This window comes from Carassius auratus, chromosome 2 (genome assembly GCF_003368295.1).
Source record: "Carassius auratus strain Wakin chromosome 2, ASM336829v1, whole genome shotgun sequence".
Taxonomy (NCBI): Eukaryota; Metazoa; Chordata; class Actinopteri; order Cypriniformes; family Cyprinidae; genus Carassius; species Carassius auratus.
The window spans coordinates 2244349-2266470 of NC_039244.1; the positions used below are offsets into that span (position 1 = coordinate 2244349).

Here is a 22122-nt window from a genome sequence, read left to right on the forward strand (position 1 = left end):
TTGATTGTAAAAATGCATTAGCTGCATGAAAGTTGCGGAGTTAAACAGTTATTAAACAGTAACACTTATTAGTTAACATTAGTTCATGGGTTAGTTAACTAACCGTGAGCAAAATGTGTTTAACAGCATTTATTAATCTTTATGAATGTTAGTTAATAAAAAATGCATTGTGCATGTTAGTTTCAGTGTACAGTATTATTATTGAGATAGTATTATAGTTTTACGTTTTTTGAATCAGTTTTTATTCTAATATTCCACTTGTGGTGCGATTTTTTTTTCATTTTAGTACTTTGTGTTTGTGTTTGTGTTTGTGTGTGTGTATGAACGCAACCAAATTAATAAAACATTAAAATTTAAATAAAAACTGATATTGATAATTTGATATTTTTATAATTGTATTTTATTAATATAATAATAATTTTATTAACATTTATTAACACTAGTTTACATTTTAAATTTTATTAATTTTGTTGTGTGTTTTTTATACATCTATGTGTGTGTGTGTGTGTATACATTTGTGTTTTAGTTTTAACAATTGATGTTCTACTAAAATGAGATCTTTTGTCTTAACTAACTGAAAATAATTAAATTTTTTTTTTTTTTTTTTTGTTAAATGTTAGCAGTTAAACTGATAACTAACGCAGGCTGCGGTTGGATCTGTGATCATCTGAAACTGGTGTTGGGTTTGTCCCTTTAATGTCAAAGAGATTCTGCTGAACGAGGTCACACACACACAGAGAGAGGTCAGAGGTCAAAGTGTGTTTTGAGGACTGATTCTGGAGGGTTTGTGAAACTCTCTAACCAGGCGTTGCACTCCTGAAATCATCTCCTCTGTAAATCAGCGCAGTAAACATGATTCTGCTCGCTCTGAAAGCATCTGTCTCTGCTCGTCAGGATGGAGGAGGAATCTGGAGACTGACAGACAGAAGTGCTGCGAGTTTCTCTCAAGCTGGACTCGACTCGAGCCGTTTCTCAGGATGTGGTTTTCCAGAAAACATTCGGCTCGAACAATAGAGACAGGAAAAGTGAACTACAGCGATTCAAAGCAGCGGATCGGTATGAAGTCACCGCTTTAGAGGCTTCGCCAACATCTCTGTTTCCACACATTCACAGCTGCCAGCGGGCGAGAGACAGACACACAGACTGAGAGAGAGAGAGAGAGAGAGAGAGAGACACTCCCACACAAATCCTGTCTGACTGAAGCCAAACCACAAGATTAAAGTGCTTTGAACTGAGAGAGACTCAAGCCAGTCAGTGTGTTAAAGCTTGCCTTGTTTTGCTTTTTCTGTGACACCATTGCTTTCAGTTGCAGCATTTACAGAGTTTTCTCAATCTTACAAAGACATGTTTTACTCTGTATATAGCATGTGGATTCACTTTAACACAACCAGTGCACGATGAAGTCAGTGAATGCATTTCTTAAAGGGACAGTTCACTGCTTTATTGGCATGACAAATATTTTTGGCATTTGTTTTGGCAAAGCGATTGCAGCATTGCATGCAATTAAAATAAGAGCAAACTGAAAATAGTGCAAAGCAACGTAATATGCATTAAGAAAAAAAAATACAGTGTAGAAGACAGACATAATAAAATGAAATCAAAGAGAAGAAAGATACAATTCACAATTTGACTGAAAGATAAAAAGAAGTGAGTGCTGTAAGTCTTTGGATAGTGTTTTAAACTGCTCAGAGATGGCGTTTTGTGGAAGATGGAAAGTCATGGGTTTGCAACAACATGAGAGTGAGAAAGTGATGACAAAAGTGTCTTTTTGAGGAGGGACGTCTCCTTTAATGAACAGTGTCTCTGTCTCCATCTGCCTGAGAGCTAAAGTGAATCCACATGGTGTTTCGACAGCAAACCTTCACTCACAGCTCTTGTAAAGTCTTTGTAAAATGCTGCATCTGACAGACAAGGGTCTTCATTCGAGAGAAATGGAAATGCTGTGATCATATTTACATTCATGCATTTGGCAGATGATTTTATCCAAAGAGACGTGTATTGCATTGAAGCATGCGTTTGATCAGTTCATGCGTTCCTTGGAAATCGAACCCAAGACCTTGATGTTGCTAGCGGCATGATCTACTGCTTGAGCTACAGGAACGCGTTTAGATTTTATTACTGATAAATCATTGCTTTAAACTGATTTCATCCATGAAGACTGATTGCACAATTTTGGCAGGTTTGTATGTGTGTGTGTGTGTGTGTGTGTGTAATTGGCTAACCTAAGCAATACAGAATGATGATATATGTCAGAAAGCAAGGAAATAATCTTTTTTTTTAAATTACAATTTTCGCAGCTTTCTTATGAGATGACTCAGAAATCATAGAAATGTAGAAATCTTCAAGTAAAAGGTTAAAAAAGGCTTATTCCTACTAAATTTGTGTATTATAATATATATGTACTGTATATAAATCTATATCAGTGTTCATTTAGAATTTTTATGATATTATACTTTTAATATTTTGGATCAGTTTTTATTTATTATTATTATTAGGATTAACCCCTTGAGATAAAATATATAGATTTCAAGAATTCAGCATTTTTCTCTTTTCATTTCAAATTCTAGTCATTTTGTTGTCACACACACACACACACACACACACACACACACACACACATTTACCTTTTTAGTGGATAGATGTTAATGGAAATAAAAATAACATGAAAAGTGAAAAATTAAATAAGTTCCACTATTTGTATGTGTGTGGGGGGGGGGGGGATGACTTGTATTTAAAAAGTGTCCTCGACAAAAAGTTGCAAGTTGGGACGGGAAGAATTAAATCGTTCTAAGATCAGGATCTGTTTGATGTGGTCTGGATTTGAGATTCCTAATGAAAATCAGCTCTGAGTCCAAACCTCCCTCTCTCTCTCTCTCTCTCTCTCTCTCTCTCTCTCCCTCCCTCCCTCCCTCTCTCTCTCTCTCTCTCCTCCTGCTCTCATATGAAGCGCTGCTGCTGCTGGAGCGCGAGTGTTTCAGATGTTTCTCCTCGCGCGTCGTGCGCGTCTCCAGTGCGTGTGCGTGTGCGCGCAGCGCGCGGCGGGTCGCATGGATGTTCTCGGACTACAATCTTAAAGTTCTGGATAAAAGAGAGACTTCATGTGTGATTAATCTGAGGAATGAAGCTACTGCGGGAAAACCGCTCGCATTCCGCGGGAATAATGGCTGTGTGTGTCCTGATGATGATGATGATGATGATAGTGTTTGGTGAGTGTTTTCATTCCTCTCCTGTTTAGGGTTAGAGATTGAATAAGAAAACGAGAATAGAATAGAAATGTTAAAATACTAGCAAAAATGTCTTCGGTATTGTGCAGCCCCCCCAAAAAATGCTTTACTATTTCCTAAGAAAAAAGATTATAAACGTTTATATTGGTAACAAATGCAACTTTAAACAAGTTGTAGTTATCACTTTAACTTATTCAATATGTACTAACTTAAAAGTATACTACATTATTGTTTTAACTCAACTTTGGGTCAAAACACCAACTTTTGGGTTAAAAATTAAATGAATTATTTTATTTTATTAGTGATCATCAACAGCAGGAGACCCGAAACATTTGTCAAAACACTTCAATAAAATACAATGCAAATTGTAGGTAATTGAGTTGAGTTTTATGGACATTAATTAATGCAATCTTAATGAAAACAATGCCTCCTGGGATTGATTTTAAGGGTCTTTTCCATGCTTCATGTTAGTGTCTCTAGTCTCAAAAAGAATGCAATGAAACATGAAAATGTTGCATGACTTCTGGGGATCATTGTAAATATATGGCGCATTTTTGCCACTTCTGTTTCTTTTCTAGCCCTCTTAGATGAAGTGGGAAGAACAGAGATTGAGCTAGGAGGAATATAATCACTTAAAAAGCTGTTTCTTTGGTCTGAAGATCACATAAAGTCTCGCTGGACTACATCTGACCCGTTTCATCAGCTGGAAACGCTTGGCAGCCGCTTCAAACAGAGCCCAGAGATAAAAAAGATATTTTCATCCGTGCTTTATTCTCTCCAGTGTGTTTAAGAGAATCTAACGTTTAATTAAGTGGTGCATTATAGCAGCCGTAAAAGCCTGCGTCGGGCCAGATTAGAGCCTGCTGTACATTTATAGAGGAAAAAACCTCAGGATGGGGTCATAGACGAGCCAGAACATTACACTCGACCAGAACCACACTTTATCACATACAGAGAATGTGCAGAACATCTTAAAGGGACAGTTCACCCAAAACATATATTATAAACTCAAACCCCCAAAATCTCTTTTTATGTCCATCTAATAAAAGTCAATGGGGTCCAATATCAAATACTCTTCTGTGTTTCACAAAAGAAAGTCAGTCAAGGTTTGAATGACATGATGATGGGTAAATGATGACAGAATGATCATTTTTAAACGTACTGTCTCTTTAATAAAACTAAACGAACTTGCATTTATTATTTAGCAGATGCTTTTAACCAAACGAATCCTCAGGTACTTTCTGACGTCACAGATGAACAGGATGAGAAACATCCTGAAACTACGAGACAGTTTAGATCGTGTTCCTAAACAGCAGCAGGAATTAACATAAAATATGTTTTTGGTACCTAAAGATTTTATAACATCATGTGTGAAAAATAAATAATAAACGTAATAAAAAGTGTGATATGACCCCTTTAAGATAACATTACATAAACTACAAGAGTTAAGATCAGTTTTGTGCATATAGTTTTATATATTTAAATATATATTTATTTATTTATTTATATAAACATAAAAAAATCCAAATATAAATGTATATAAACATAAACTTATATTCATTTATATTCAAATAATCAAGTTAATTTTATAAATAAATAAATAAATAAATAAATAAATAAATAAATATATATATATATATATATATATATATATATATATATATATTTATGTCTTAAATGTGTCTGCATTATGTATTTCTTTTTAATAGCAATATTTCTCTCCAGGAATTGATTTTTAGGATAATTTTATGCTTTATATTTTTTACAAAGTGTTTGTAAATTATAAAATATTATAACATTATCTTGAGAAAATAATAAATGTAAAAAAAGGTGTGATTTGATCCCTTTAAGATGACATAATGCTGTTTGAAACAGTAAGTTCAGTTAATTATATTCGTTTTACACATGTTGTCTTGTGTTATGCAACAACAGTGTCTATATCATTAACTACATAATTGTCTAAAATCTGGGGAAAATCCATAAAAAAAGTAAAAAAGCAAAGATCTTCAGGCTGCTAGAGAGAAAATAAGCATTGAGCTCGGAGCCCATTCTTCTTCTCTAAATGCATGTGCTGTAATCTCATGTCCCGATCTATTCTTATCCACAGCAAACCCCTTTCTTCCATTGAATCATGCGTCCATTAAAACGTCTACAAGCTCATAAACTTGTACATATAATCAGAATTAACGAGAGGGCCGTTAGAGCGGCTCTCCGGAAGAAGCGTGTGGTGGAGCGCTTTGAGATGGAGTGCTGTTGTCGTCTGTATCCGGAGCGCTGTGTGTTTGAGCTTTACCTCAGCAGCTGGAAATGTTCTCGCGGTCGGGTCTCCAGAGCGCTGTGGACGCTTTGATTGAGATACAGTAGAAAAACAGCACTGGGAACCAAACACACTTGATGTTCGGCTTCAGCTTTAACATCAGGTCATTGATCCATAACTGAAAACTTTAAATCCATAACTAGTTATAGTTATGTTCTAGACTTTAGAAGAACAAATTAAGTGCATTTATGAAAACGTTCCAAAAGGATGCATTTATCTGATAACAAAAACAGTAAAAATAGCGAAATATTATTCTAATGTAAAACATCTGTTTTCTGTGTGAATATCTTGTAAAGTGTAATTTATTTCTGTGATGCTCCGCTGTATTTTCAGCATCATTCCTCCAGTCTTCAGTGTCACATGATCTTCAGAAATCAGATATATGATGATTTACTGCTCAAGAAACATTTCTGATTATTATCAGTGTTGAACACAGTTGTGCTGCTCATTATTTTTGTGTTATAAATGTCTTTACTGCCATTTTTGATCCATTTAATACAGCCTCGCAGCATAAAAGTATTCATTTCTTTCGTGAAGCATTAGTGTGTATGCCATTTATTCATTTAGCTAGTAGAGAATAATTCACAAAACAGATAAAGTGGTTTAAAGACACATCAAACCAGATGACAGAGGTTTAGTAACTTGAGAAGAACTTGAACCTTCTCTAGATGAGTTTAACTGTAATGATGCTGAAAATTCAGCTTTGATCACAAAAATAAATTACAGTTTACAATATATTCACACCGAAAACAGCTTTTTAAAACTATAATATGTTTTCACAATATTACTGTTTTTTCTGTATTTTTGAGGAAATAAATGCAGAACTGGTGAGCAGAAATTTTTGAATGCTAGTGTACAGTGTGTGTCAGAGAGAGAGAGAGAGAGAGACTCTTGATATGATTGCAGCACTGAAGCGTTCCTAATGTTTCCAGCTGGTCCAGCTGGAGTTTCCCTGGGGAACACAGTGTTGCTTTATGATCTGTAAAAAGAAACACGGCCGAACATTCTTACAAATAAAGCTTTTTCATTGGAATCGATGGTTTCGCAAAGAACTGTTAACAGAACCGTTGCTGTGGAATCCAGAGCTGCAGCCTCAGGCACCGAAATACTTTCATTTCCGAGGTCTCACTGCTCAGATTCTCCAGCTCTTGGAGGTTTTTCTGATTTCATCTGGCGGCCTCTTGATCGCCGGCCAGAAATGTGTTTGCTGTTATCCAGCCATCAGCTTTATTTGCTCCAAGTGTCATTATGTGAAATCTGAAAATGAATTATAATAGCTGATCTCAGTCCAGCAGCGGCTCGTTCCCACATTCATTAAAGCGCTTTATATCCTCGAATGTTCATCCGTCTGTCTCTGCGCCACTTCATTCTGCAGTTATTTTTAGCACTGATTTTGAATAGTGATCATGTGATCTAAACATTGTGTAGGAATCTTTACAAACAGGGATCACTGCATGCATGTTTACTTTTGACATTCATATTTATATTTATTTTTGTGAATGAACCCCTTTATAAATTATTTCAATGCTAACATAAACTGCTACTCAGCTATACAGTTGGACAGTTACTTTCATTCATTTAAAGGTCATTTAAGTCTTATTTTCCTGGTTATTTACTCACCCTCAGGACAAAAGTATTTTTAGCTTAAAAAGCCATACTCCTTGGTGATCCATATAATGCAAGTCAATGTCTACCACTGCTTTCAGAGTCAAAAAACATATATAGGCAACACAAAATGAATCCCTGTGACTCCTGACAATATATCAAGGTCTTATGAAGAGAAACGATCAGTCTGTGCAAGAAACTGAACGGGCGAACATTGAAATACGATTCTTTTGGACAGTTGGATTCAATGAATTGGTTCATTTCACTAGTTTGTTTACATAATCACACAGTGACATCATTGTATATGCAATTATATTATTAAAGTACCCAATAATGATGTGAAACATGGATGTTTTATGTGTCTAAAGCACTTAAAGTGAATAAACCTATATGCATCAGCTCACCTTCATACATAAACAACGAGAAACCATAAAAACGTTAATTTGACCCCTTCACATGATTCAGTCCGATTCGATGAACTGGTTCAACTAGTTCACTAAACGAATCAGTTCAAAAGAATGATTTGTTCGTGAACCGGACATCACTGGATCTGGATTACAGTTAATACTGCTGTAAATAATGTTCAGTTTCTTGCACAGACTGATCGTTTCTCTTCATAAGACCTCGATATATCATCAGGAGCCACGAGGATGAATTTGTGTGTTGCTTGTATATACTTTTTTGACTCTCAAAGAGCCAGCAGTCATCGATTTTCATTACATGAATCACAGAAGAGCACGGTTTCGGCTAAAAAACTTAGCTATCCCTTTAAAGTGTTGATAGAGTTTTTCTTAGGTGTTTCAAGTACTAGGTAATTTTCTGAGAAAGATTTTGCTCTACCAGCTTTACAGTGTTGGACTGGAGTACATTTTCAAGTCATATTACTTTAGTGTTTTGGTCTGCATGAGGTGAGCTGTGCTTGATCTCATCAGGTTGTGTGAAGGGTTTGTCTCCTCGTCTGGCTCTAGAGAAGAGTCTCGTCTGGCCGTCCACAGACACACAGTGTCTCCACATGCTGAAACACCTGCACAATGGGGCCCGCATCACTGTCCAGATGCCACCCAACATCCAGGGACACTGGGTCTCCACCAGGTGAGAGAGAGAGACAGAGAGATTCCCTTTCAGTCTGCAATCTCGAAGTCAAGTCGGTGACTGACTAACTGGGATATCGCTTTGATAGACCAATCTACTTCATTTGTAAACTAAACGACCCAATGCACATTGGGATGCAATAATTTCATCCAGCTGCCGCTGATCACAGCGTGAGTATAATAAGGCAACAGACCTTCCACGCCACAGACCTTCTCTGCAGTTTGCATTCGAAGGACGGGCATATCAGTACAAGGTCCTGCCCTTCTGGCTGTCCTTGTCTCCAAGTGTCTTCACGAAAGTCACGGAGGCGGCTCTTGTTCCCCTCAGAGAGCAGGGTGTTCACATTAACTATCTAGACGATTGGCTGATAGTAGCACAATTTCGGGATCAGTTGGACCTGGTGTGCATCTCAGTCTGTTGGGCCTTCGGGTCAACCCGGAAAAGAGCAAACTCTCGCTGATGCAGAGAGATTTCTTTTCTCGGTATGGAGTTGGATTCGGTCGAACAGTCAGCGCGCCTCACAGAGGAACGTGCGCTGCGGTGCTAGCCTAATTGAATGCGTTCAAGGGCAGGACAGCGGTCCCACTAAAACTTTTTCAGAGGCTCCTGGGGCATACGGCGGCGGCGGCAGCGGCACTTACACATCTCGGCCTACTACATATGAGACCACGGATACACGGATTTACACAGATCCCTCCACCACTGGCTGTGGGGGGCCACGTCCAATAGGCATTCAGTCTCAGGGGGTTTGGACGGGAACGCAGCTGCATTGGCCATCAATTGCCTAGAGTTGTTAGCAGTACGCCTTCCTCTGAACTGCCTCAAGTTGCTGGTTGCTTACGAGGCAAACACGTGCTGGTCCATATTGGCCCACTCGGACCTGGTTGCCCGAACTAGTGCTCCTCGTTAGGGGTGCTCCGATCACGATCGGCCGATCGTTAATGCGCATCTCATCAGTGAAGCCGGTTCTCTAATCAGTGGTTAATTCCATCAGGTGCGTGATTTCACATAGAGCAGCTGTTACTACACAGAGTAATCCCAGGTAATCCTGAACCCTGGAGACTCCCAGGTAATCCTGAAGCCCCGGACCGGCTGTGCGCCCAAGGTTCCCAACATACCCTTCAAAGACTAAGTGGTGAACCTGCAAGCGCTGACCCTGGAGGAGGCAGACCCAGCTCTGGTTTTGCTCTGTCCCATCCAAGCGTTGAGATGCTACGTAGACCAGACACAAAGCTTCAGGACCTGAGACCAGCTCTTTGTCTGTTACGGAGGCCGGCAGAAGGGGAATGCCATCTCTAAGCAGAGGATGGCCCACTGGATTGTGGATGCCATAACCCTGACCTATCAGGCACAGGGTGTGCCCTGCACGCTCAGGTTACGAGCTCACTCAACTAGAAGTGTTGCATCCTCCTGGGTGCTGGCTCATGGCGCCTCGCTGACAGATATTTGTAGAGCTGCGGGCTGGGCAACCCCTAACACGTCCACTAGGTTCTATAGCCTTCGTGTAGAGCCGGTATTCTCCTGTGTTCTCACCTCAAATGGGTAGTGGCACCGAAAGGCCCTGGTTAGTGTCAGCTTGCTAAAACTGCTCCAGAGTGTCTGCACTGTAGACCCTGTTGAGAGCCTCCATCGATCCAGGCAGCTGGACGTGGCAGAACGTCTGGCGCCAGGCCTTCATGATGAATCTGTGAGAACCATGGAAGGCTGGGTTCCATATTGAGACCTAAGCGGTACTCGTATAGGTATAGTCCACGGTATAGCCTTAGAGCCCATGTTTCTCCGGCAGACTTCTTCATTCCCAATTTCTCCATATACACTTAAACGGATGCTATATGTGTATTTGCTTTTGAAAACTCCTTCGGGTTATCCAATCTCACCCAGTAAGATAGTGCTTTGACAATGTTGAGTGGAACTACTTGTTCCGAGCCCCGCCCTACACCTGACAGGTGCAGATGGCTCACACAGGGCACTGGAAGGGGCGGCATCCATGGCGCTTTGGTAGGGGTCCCAATTAGCTGGTCACCAACATGAAGTATAGAGTGACCGACTGAAAGGGAACGTCTCGGTTACATATAGTAACCCTCATTCCCTGATGGAGGGAACGGAGAAGTCACATCCCTTCGTAATGGTTGCTGTACTGCCGCTGAGCTACCGGGTCTCCGGCTCGGCTTCGAAGCGAAACCTGTTATGCATTGCACCTGCTGCCTTCTTATACTCATGCTGTGATCAGCGACAGCTGGATGCTGTCATTGCATGCCAATGTGCATTGGCTCGTTTAGTTTACAATCGAAGTAGATTGGTCTATCAAAGCGATATCCCAATTAGTCGATCACCGACATGATGTCTCCATTCCCTCCTTCAGGGAACGAGGGTTACCATATGTAACCGAGACGTTTCCACTCATCAAAAAGTAAATTTCTTTAAAGCAGGGAGAAAGCCATATGGGTATGCAATGAGAGTGAAATATTATGTATTTATATTATAAAATAATATATTACTTGAAGTTATTATTTTATATATATTTTTCATTATTGGATAAAATATTATTTAGTATTATTTAATACAATTGTTTTTTTAAGTACATATTATTTAATCAATTATTTATTGTTTTATAGATCTTATTAAATTTAATTAAATTAAATTATTTTGTTTGTTTGCTAAAAAAATTTTTATATTGGTGAGTTAATTATGACTGATTTTTGTTATGTCTGTTTTGGTTAAATAATTTTTATGTTTAATTATATGTTAAATTATGTTTAATTTACAAATGTATTTAATATTTACTTCTTATTTTATAAAATGTTATTTAATACTATTTAATATTATCCTTGTTTATTGTTTTATAAATGTAATTTAATATTTGTATTTTTTATTATCAATTATTATTTCATACTATTTAATATCTTTTGTTTAGTGTTTTATAAATATGATTTTATATTTTAATTATAACATTTTGGCTTACTTAATATTATCCATATTTATTGTTTTATTTAATATTTTAGCTAAATATTTGGTGAGTTGGACTGGTTTGTGGTTTGCAATGAAAAATGTATTATTTAATATTTGTAATAATTTCTTTTATATTATTGAATAGTATTCTTGTTTATTGTTTAATACATTTTATTTAATACTTTTAGTATTTTATAAATTATTATTTAATACTTTTTTAATAATATCTTTGATTTTTTATTATTTATTATAAATTATAAAATATTATTTTGGCATTACTTAATATTATCGCTATTTATAGTATATTTTTTTAATATTTTATCTAGATATTTGGTGAGTGAATGATGGCTGACTTTTGTTTTGGAGTGAATTATTCCTTGAAGAAGCGTGTGTTATATGTGACTTGTCTCTGTTCTCTCGTGGCAGCTGTGAGGTTCGTCCCGGTCCAGAGTTCATCACTCGCTCGTACCGTTTCTTTCACAACAACACCTTTCAGGCTCATCAGTTCTACTACTCAGACAACCAGTGCACGGTGCCGAGCTACACGCTGCTGATCCGGGGCCGTGTGCGTCTAAGGCAGGCGTCCTGGATTGTCCGAGGTGGCACCGAGGCCGACTATCAGATCCACGGCATGCGTCTGGTGTGTCACTCGGCGTCCGTGGCCCGAGAACTTTCTCAGCGGCTGAAGCACAGCTGCAGGGACCCGGGCTCCTGGCTGCCGAACATCAGCTACGAGCTGTGGAGCGACGAGGGCGACTCCGGCTGCATCTGTGCTCTGAACGTCTCCATGCACGAGCTGCAGCTGCTGCGGCTGGAGAAGCAATACCTGCATCACAGTCTGGATCAGCTGATGGAGGAGCTGTACCTGGGAGACATTCACACCGACACAGCACAGAGGATGCTTTACAGACCCTCCAGCTACCAGCCGGCACTGCAGAATACACAGGTGAGACCAGGGGTGGCGTTAGGGGTGGGCTAAGGGGGCTGGAGCCCCGAATGTTTTCAGTAAAGCCCCGAATGTTTTTATTACCACCATGCCATCAATGAGTTTTCATGCCCAATAAAGTAATTTATATTAGAATTTAAATAAATATCTCTCGACTCTCACATCCACAGTGTCTGTAAATTTACCCAAGTAAGTTACGCGTTGTCATTCACACCCGACGAAAACCGCCCACTGATTCTAGTGCTTCTGACTGACATGTAAACTGGCCAACCATCGATGAGCGTCTGTACGATCCAGCCAATGAAATGACATGTTTTTGAGGCAGGCGGTTTGTTGGCGTGTAGTATTTTACTAGATTAATTTATTTGAAAATTAAAATGGATATTGCAAAATTCATCTTCTTCTTAAAAAAAAAAGGAAGTAACCCCCCCCCCCCCCCAGCCAAAACACTTGAACGCCAAGATACAACAGCTTCAGGTATCTGTAACTTTTAATCTTAGTAGGCTATTATATTTCTTTTTCGGTTTTAAATTGTGTCTGATTTAACGTTACATTTTGAACATCTAACAGTTAACGGTTGCGCAGCACAGTCTTTAGGACACACACACACACACACACACACACCGCTCCGAACTCCCGAACTGATTCGAATGATTTCGATCCCCGAACTGCTTCAAATGATTCACGATCCTCAAACTGACTCAAATGATTTGCGATCCCGCTACGAACTCCCGAGCTGATTCAAATGATTTGCGATCCCCAAACTGATTCAAATGATTTGCGATCCCGCTCCAACTCCCAAACTGGAGTCAGGTGACTCAAATGATTCGCAATCCCGCTATGAACTCCTGAACTGCTTCAAATGATTTGCGATCCCCAAACTGACTCAAGTGATTCGCGATCCCGCTACGAACTCCCGAACTGACTCAAGTGATTCGCGATCCCGCTACGAACTCCCGAACTGACTCAAATGATTCGCGATCCCGCTACGAACTCCCGAACTGACTCAAATGATTCGCGATCCCCAAATTGACTCAAGTGATTCGCGATCCCGCTACGAAGTCCCGAACTGACTCAAATGATTCGCGATCCCCAAATTGACTCAAATGATTCGCGATCCCGCTACGAATTCCCGAACTGATTCAAATGATTCGCGATCCCGCTACGAACTCCCGAACTGACTCAAGTGATTCCCGCTACGAACTCCCGAACTGACTCAAATGATTCGCCATCCCCAAATTGACTCAAATGATTCGCGATCCCGCTACGAACTCCCGAATTGACTCAAATGATTCGCGATCCCCAAATTGACTCAAATGATTCGCGATCCCGCTACGAACTCCCGAACTGATTCAAATGACTCGAGATTCCCAAATTGACTCAAATGATTCGCGATCCCGCTCCGAACTCCCGAACTGACTCAAATGATTTGCGATCCCAATACACATAATGCTATAAAATTGTGCACATCGAGAGAAACAAACAGCAGATGTTCATGTTAACAACTTCTTTAACTTGAGCAAAGCTGCTAATACATATACATTTGTTAATAAAGTAAATAAAACGAAAACATGTTTTAATGCTACTAATAAACGATCCACTCGAAAGTCTCTGCTCATCATGACAGGACCTGGATCAGTGAGCTGCGTCTAGGGCCGATGACGTCACTTCCATGGAGGCATGTTGTACACCCCTAAATAAATTAAAGAGGGGGTGAAATGCTATTTCATGCATACTGAGTTTTTTACACTGTTAAAGAGTTGGATTCCCATGCTAAACATGGACAAAGTTTCAAAAATTAAGTTGTACGTTTGAAGGAGTATTTTTGTTCCCAAAATACTCCTTCTGGTTTGTCACAAGTTTCGGAAAGTTTTTTTCGAGTATGGCTCTGTGTGACGTTAGATGGAGCGGAATTTCCTTATATGGGTCCTGAGGCACTTCTGCCGGAAGAGCACGCTCCCGTATAGCAGAGCACTGAGAGCACAACAGACTTCACTGATCAGAGTGAGAGCGTCGCCAAATGTCACAAAAGAAGTGTGTTTTTGGTTGCCAGGGCAAGACAACCCTGCACAGATTACCAAAGAAAAAACAGCATTAAGGGACCAGTGGATGGAGTTTATTTTTACAGAGCATCAATGGAGTTGTGCAAGTGTTTGTGTTTGTTCCCTGCATTTTGAAGATGCTTGTTTTACAAACAAAGCCCAGTTTGACGACGGATTTGCGTATCATTTATTTCTTAAAGATGATGCAATCCCAATGAAAAAGGGTCACGATCATGTGTTGGAACCGCAGGCGGTGAGTAAAACTGCTTCAAATATCTCTGCCTCCTTGTTAGTGCGTCCCCTCCCATCGGAGACCCGGGTTCGAGCCCCGTTCGGAGCGAGTCGTTGCTGCTGCTGCTCTCGTTCAGTTTCAGCCTCTGGATCTGATTCTGGATCATAAATAAACGGCTGAATCTGACTGTAAGCCATGGTTTGTTTTGGATGATGGGTTTTTCCTCACGGTAATGTCACAGTTTCCACATGCTTTCAACGCAAAAGCCTATTCGCGCTCGTGATTCTTTAGCTCCACCCACACGTCACGCCTCCAGCTGCTCGTGTTTTTCCGGGAAAAATCGGTACAGACTATCTTTCTCTTATGAATATAATAAAACTAAAGACTTTTTGGATTTATGAAGGATGCAGTACTACTCTATATGTACTCAAGATTAACAGGATATTGAGTGAAAACGAACATTTCACCCCCCCCCTTTAATAGATATGACCATGGAAAATATGTATTGCAAAATCATTGCTTTCGCGCTGTTTCATTTGTTTTGCAATTCTTAATTTTTGTTTGCAAAAAGCAAATGTATTTTCCTCAATACTTTAAATAAAATGTTTTAGATTTGTTTTTGTTTTTATTGTTTTTGTATATTTTAAACAAGGTAAATCTTTCAAATTTATTAAAATAAAAAAGCCCCTGATCTCCACTCACCCTAGAACCACCCCTGGGTGAGACGCTGATGAAAGCGCCTAGACAAATTCTTGCATTACATTGATGGTTGCTTAGATTGTATATTAAATTATTAAAATATTCTTAACACCTAAAGATAATAAATAAAAATGAACGGTCCATTTTTCTGTGGCATTAATGCGAAAACCCAATTTTGTTATTTATTATTGTTTAATATTAAATGTTATTTTTTTATGTATGTTATTTAATATAAGCGTTATATATTATTGTAAAAAATATTAAAAAGTATTATTATTAGCATCTATTATTCATAATATTATTTTAAAAAATTGTTTATTATTGTATAAAATATCTATTGTTATTATCAATTCATTTTTATAAATATTATATTATTTTATAGTTAAGTAATGTTAGTCATATTTATAATTATTAGATATAATATATAATGTCATTAATAATAATATGTTTTTTATTTTATAAAATATTATTTAATATTTTTATGATTTTATTTAACATTTTTGAAATTTTATTATGTTTTTGCCATTTTATTAGTTTTGAAATAGTATAAAGGTTTTTATTTATTAGTTATTTTAGTGCTTCAACTTTAAAATATCAATTTTAATATAGGTATTATTTATTATTGTAAAGAATATTTCTTATTATTTTATATAAAAAATGTTATATTAGTAATATTTTTGTCATATAAAATATTTAATATTGTTATTTATTATTTTATAAATATGATTTAATATTTTTAGTTTTAGTTTTATAAAATATAATGTAATATTATTATAATTATTTATTATTTTATGAAATTGTACTTAATTGATTTTATGTAAATCAAACAAAAAACATTTTGTTATTTTTTTTGTAATTTTTGTTAGTTTTGGTGTTTTTAAATAGTATATTTATATTAGTGTTACTTATATTCATTAATTTTTACTAGACATTTTAATTTATTAGATTTAGTTTAATTTAGTTTGTTATTTCAGCACTTCAAATTTAATACATAATTTTTTATATTATAATTATTATTGTATACATTTATAATAATAATTATAATAATTATCAATATTATTAATATTATATTATTTTATAATTATTTAACATTAGTAATATTTATCCTCATGTAAAACATTAAATGTCATTATTATTTTTATAATTTCATTTAAACTTTTGCGGTGCTTTTGTCATTTTTATTAGTTTTCATGTTTTCAAATAGTATATAGGTTTTTATTTATTAATTTTAGTTATTTTAGTGCTTCAACTTTCATGTATTGTTTTTAATATAAGTATTATTTATTATTGTGAAAAAAATGTATTATCTTATAATAATTTAATAGTAATATTTTTGTCATATAAATATTTCATATTATTATTTATAATTTTATAAATATTTAATATTTTTAGTTTTTGTTCAATATAATATAATTATCATAATTTATTATTTTATGAAATATTTGTATTTTATTTAAATTTTTGTAATTTTTGATTAGTTTTGGTGTTTTAAAATAGTGTATTTCGCTAGAGTGTTATTTATATTCATTAATTTTTATTTGACATTTTTATTTATTAGTTTTATTTAGTTTGTTATTTAAATACTTCAGCTTTAATATATTATTTATTATTGTATAAATTAATGATTATAATTATTATCAATATTATTAGTATTATATTATTTTCATTAGTAATATTTATTACCATGTAAATCATTTAATGTCGTTATTATTTATTATTGTAATATTAATTTATTATGTAAATATTTGTATAATTTTATTAATGATGTCATTTTTATTATTTTTTGTGTTTTCAAATAGTATATGCGTAGATTTTTATGTAAAAAAAAAAAAAAAAAAAAAACGTTTTAGGCTTAATTCGTTTTAATTATTTTAGTATGCCAAATGAGAAATCTTGCCTGGACAGCTAACTGAAAAAAAAAATAAAAAATAAAATAAAATAAAAAGAATAATAAAAAAAAAAAAAAATAATAATAATAATAAATAAATAATAATAATAATAAATAAATATATATATATATATATATATATAGAGAGAGAGAGAGAGAGAGAGAGAGAGAGAGAGAGATTAAAAAGAAGGTTTCTCCATCCGTTGTGTGTGGATGAGATGAGCTCTGAGGTTCTGCAGCTGCTGTGGTTATCGTCTCTGTTTACGTCTCAGACGGACCGAGGCTTTCTCTCGCACTCCGTCAGGATCTGATGTGAAATGTTTAGCTTTCTGCTCGAATGCTCTTTCATTTGGCAAAGCTTTACAGAGAGACTCGCTCTCATCTGACACCAAACAAAGCTCCTCTGGATGAAATACAGTCGCAGCACTCGGCTCAGAGTAAATATCTCTGCGATACGAGTGCTGAAGAATAGAGTCCTAGAAAGATGAACTGATGCACAAAAAAAGAGAATCGTTTAGAAGTCGTGTAGAAGTTTAGATGAATGTGGAAATGTGAATTTGTGATCAGAAATTATGTTGTTTGAAATCTAGACAGAACAATTGTAAATATACAATATATTAAATATATAAGAGTCTGCAATAATAGCATTTTTATGTTTTTGAACGAGTCTCTTCTGCTCACCAGGGCTGCATTTATTTAATAAAAAATACTGTAAAATTGTGAAATATTATTCTAATTTAAATCAGCAGTTTTCTGTGTGAATCTGTGTTAAAGTGTAATTTATTTCTGTGATGCTCCGCTGTATTTTCAGCATCATTCCTCCAGTCTTCAGTGTCACATGATCTTCAGAAAACATGAAAATATGATGATTCACTGCTCAAGAAACATTTCAGATTATTATCAGTGTTGAACACAGTTGTGCTGCACAATATTTTTGTAGAAACTGTGATGCATTCATTGTATTTTTCAGGATTCACAGATGAAAAAACCAGCATTTATTTTAAATAGAAATCTGTAACATTATAAATGTCTTTACTGTCACTTTTGATCATTTTAATGCATCCTTGCAACAGTGGAAGATAGTTCCAAAAACATAAGAAAAAAAAAAAAAATCATACATTAGCATAAAACATGTTATTCATACACTTCCATTTATTTTCTGTGTGTTTTGTGTGTGTTACTAACTGAGTCTAATGTGTGTGTGTCCTCAGGTTCAGGACGTGAGCTGCGTCGTCTGTCGAATCGTCTCGCGCTCGGACGAGTTTCACCCGGCTGTCCTCCCGCCGCGGCCCGAGCTGACGGTGACCCTGAGCGGTCAGTGGGCGTCCCGCCGCTGCGAGGTCCGGCCCGAGGTCCTGTTCCTCACCAGACACTTCATCTTCCACGACGACAACCACACGTGGGAGGGTCACTACCATCACTACTCTGACCCGGCCTGCAAACACCCCACCTTCAGCCTGTTCGCCCGCGGTCACTACAGCCGCGGCCCGCGCTCCGCACGCGTCATGGGCGGCACCGAGTTTGAGTTCAGAGGTCAGAGGTCAACTCATTTAACAGCAGAGCTCCTTACAGACACACAGCTTGATTTTTTTTCTCTCATTTGTATCACTATGCAACTAACCAATTAATTAATTAATTAAAAGTCTTAAATGGTAATGGTTCTAAACATAAAAAAAAATCGGTAACACTTTAGTATAGGGTCCAATTCAAACGAATAACGAGTTGCTTATTAGCATGTCTATTATTAACATATTGGCTGTTTATTAGTGTTTATAAAGTACATATAATGCACGACATCCATAATCCTACCCAATTCCCTAAACTTAACAACTACCTTATAAACTATTAATAAGCAGCAAATAAGGGGTTAATTGAGGCAAAAGTCATAGTTAATGGATAGTTAATAGTGAGAATTGGACCCTAAAATAAAGTGTGACCAAAAAATCTTAAGTTTAACTGTCCATAACGAATAAATGTATATATTTATAAATATTTATTTATATTAATATTAATATATATTTCTCAGAAAACTAAATCGTATATCGCAATGCAAAAAAAAAGTAAGTAAGTTAAAGTAACTTAATAAGTTAATAAATGATTATAAATAAATACTCATCTTAAATTGTACTGGTACTAAACATAAAAAATATATATATATAATATATATATATATATATATATATATATATATATATATATATATATATATATATATATATATATATATATATATATATATATATATATAGGTTATTTGTAGATTTAAAAAAATATTATATAGATGTTTGTTTATATATATATATATATATATATATATATATATATATATATATATATATAATGCAAAAAAAATCTTAAATCTTAAAAATCAATTAAATCTTAAGACTCAACATCTTATTAAAAATATTATATTTTTCTTTTAAAAAATTGTGTACAACACAGTGGGAAAAGTACAAATAAATAAAAACAGACAAAAAAACACAAGCTTTATATCTTGTTATATCAATGCAAAAAATATATGAAAAGCTAAAATCTTAATAGTTCTAAACATAAAAAAAATCCTAACCTTCTGAAGCATAGGCGTATCATATATGTATATATATAAATGAGAAAATTGAGTATATGATAAACTGATACTCTTAAACCTTGATGTTTCTCTGTGTCTAACACACACACACATGTATCTGGTTGTGTTTGTTCCTGCAGTGAGTGAGATGCGCGTGAGGCCGATGGATCTGGCGACCGTGTCTCTGCTGAATGTGTTTAAAGGGAACAGCTGCGGAGCTCAGGGCTCGTGGCTGGTGGGCGTGGAGCAGGACGTGACTCCGACCAATGGCTGCGCAGCGCTGGGGCTCCGCCTCCCGCACACAGAGTACGAGCTCTTCCGATTGGAGCGTGACGCTGACGGCAGACTCCTGCTGTTTAACGGCCAGCGGCCCAGCGACGGCTCCAGCCCCGACCGACCCGACAGACGACCCACGTCCTACCAGACCCCGCTGGTGCAGTGCTCCGCTGGAGGTCAGAGGTCAGAGGTCAGCGCCGCGCAGCGCCTCAGCAACGGTTGCCGAGCTGGTTACCACATTGACCTGGCGACAGCTGTGCTCTGGAGTTTGGCGTTTATGGGTTTCTTGGGCTGAGAGACACAAAAACAAACAGATGTTTGTTACCCAGAATGCACTTGACGGGCGGGACGAATGAAAACTGCTGCACAAGAGGAACGCACTTTACTAGAAGCCCCGCCCTTTCACTCCTGACGGGACTTTACATCCTAAAACATGCTGCAAATGAGTTTCAAAGGGAAAAATCTCCCAAAAACAAAGATTCTGTCATTATTTATTTACTTTTAATGCAACAACAGTTCATGCTTAAAATTATCCTAATGCATTATTATTTCCTGGGGAATATATATAAATATAATTTAAATAAATAATTAATTCATCAATTATATATAATTGCTATATTTTTATTTATAATATATATAACTAAAAATAGAAAATTATGTAAATAATATAAACAATTATATTTGTTTTCTCTTAAAAAAATCATCCTAAAAAATAAAAATAAATAATGTTTATCTCATCCACAAAATTCTTATTAAAATATTTTTTTAAATAACATTTGAATTAAGAATTTTTATCTTATCCAAAATCATTTTTTTATATCTTTTAAAAAAAGTTTTTTTTTAAAACAATTATATATAGTGCTTCTATATTTTATATCTATATACATTTATATACATTATATTTATATTTACATTATATTTACATTTTTTTTATATATATATATATATATATATATATATATAATGAAAATTATGTTAATAATATAAATAAATAATATGAATAAATAAATAAATATATATATATATATATATATATATATATATATATATATATATATATATATATATATATATATATATATATATATATATTCCTGACATTTTTCCTTCAGGAGGAAATCATATATAATTGATTAATTACTTCCTGTAGTGTAATTATCACGGTTGCCCATTTTCACATATATTAATATTAATGCATATTGTGGCTGTCTATTTTAATGAACAAAGTTGGATTCATTATTTTTCATGTCAGTTTTTGCCTTTATAATTGAAGGATGAAATCCAAAGAATTTAGGATCAAATCAGATTTTTCTGAAACTGTCAAACTCCAAAAAACAGATTAAAAAAAAGTCATAAAATGTGTTGCTTTGTTTCCTTAAATCTTTGACAGAAAATGAAAAGCTTAAATGAAGAAATGATGACAGAACCTTGATTTCTGGGTGTTTTTCCCTTTATGAGTGTGATGAGGATGTTCATATAAGGAGTATTTTATACACGAGTGAGTTTGAGACGATGTGAACATTTTAGGGCTGCATGGAAGGAAAGGGAAATATTATAACTGTAGATAATCACTGCTGACTTCCACAACCTTTGGTACTTACGTTTCAAAAGTCCTGAATCACGACGTGGAAAAAATGTTTGCTGGGGAAAATTTTTTGTCTTTGATTCTTCCTGAGCCCAAGGCCTAAGATTTAGTTTTCTCTCCAAAAAAAAAAAAACTCTCCCTCACCCAAAATATTTTGTTTTTTTAAATCTCATTCCAAATAAATAATTTATGATTTTTTTACATTTTTAGATGATGATATACAAATTTTGGATATGATATATATATACATTTTTTTGATGAGAAAAATGTTTTCTGTTAAAATCTAATTTTTTGAATTCGTTTTTTTTTTTTTATGAGATAAAAAAATGTGAGAGATCCAAATTTTTAAGGGATGATTGCTAAAGGAATTTATGTACCTATTTTTGGATGAGAAATATATATATATATATAAAATCACACCTAAAGGATTATTAGGAACAGCATACTGATACTGTGTTTGACCCCCTTTCTCCTTCAGAACTGCCTTAACTCTACGTGGCATTGATTCAACAAGCTGCTGACAGCATTCTTTAGAGATGTTGGCCCATATTGATAGGATCGCATCTTGCAGTTGATGGAGATTTGTGGGATGCACATCCAGGGCACGAAGCTCCTGTTCCACCACATCCCAAAGATGCTCTATTGGGTTGAGATCTGGTGACTGTGGGGTCATTTTAGTAAAGTGAACTCATCGTCATGTT

The 22122-nt window shown here is 35.6% G+C and overlaps 1 protein-coding gene across 1 annotated transcript; it reads left to right on the forward strand.

The window, feature by feature from the left end:
• Nucleotides 1-2947: 2947 nt before the first annotated feature.
• On the forward strand, nucleotides 2948-20391 carry LOC113112110 (protein APCDD1-like). Its single transcript, XM_026277528.1, has 5 exons — nucleotides 2948-3206; nucleotides 8079-8238; nucleotides 11614-12133; nucleotides 18206-18527; nucleotides 19701-20391. The coding sequence occupies exons 1-5, from the start codon at nucleotides 3119-3121 to the stop codon at nucleotides 20129-20131; spliced, it is 1521 nt and encodes a 506-aa protein (XP_026133313.1). The 5' UTR covers nucleotides 2948-3118; the 3' UTR covers nucleotides 20132-20391.
• Nucleotides 20392-22122: the final 1731 nt, after the last annotated feature.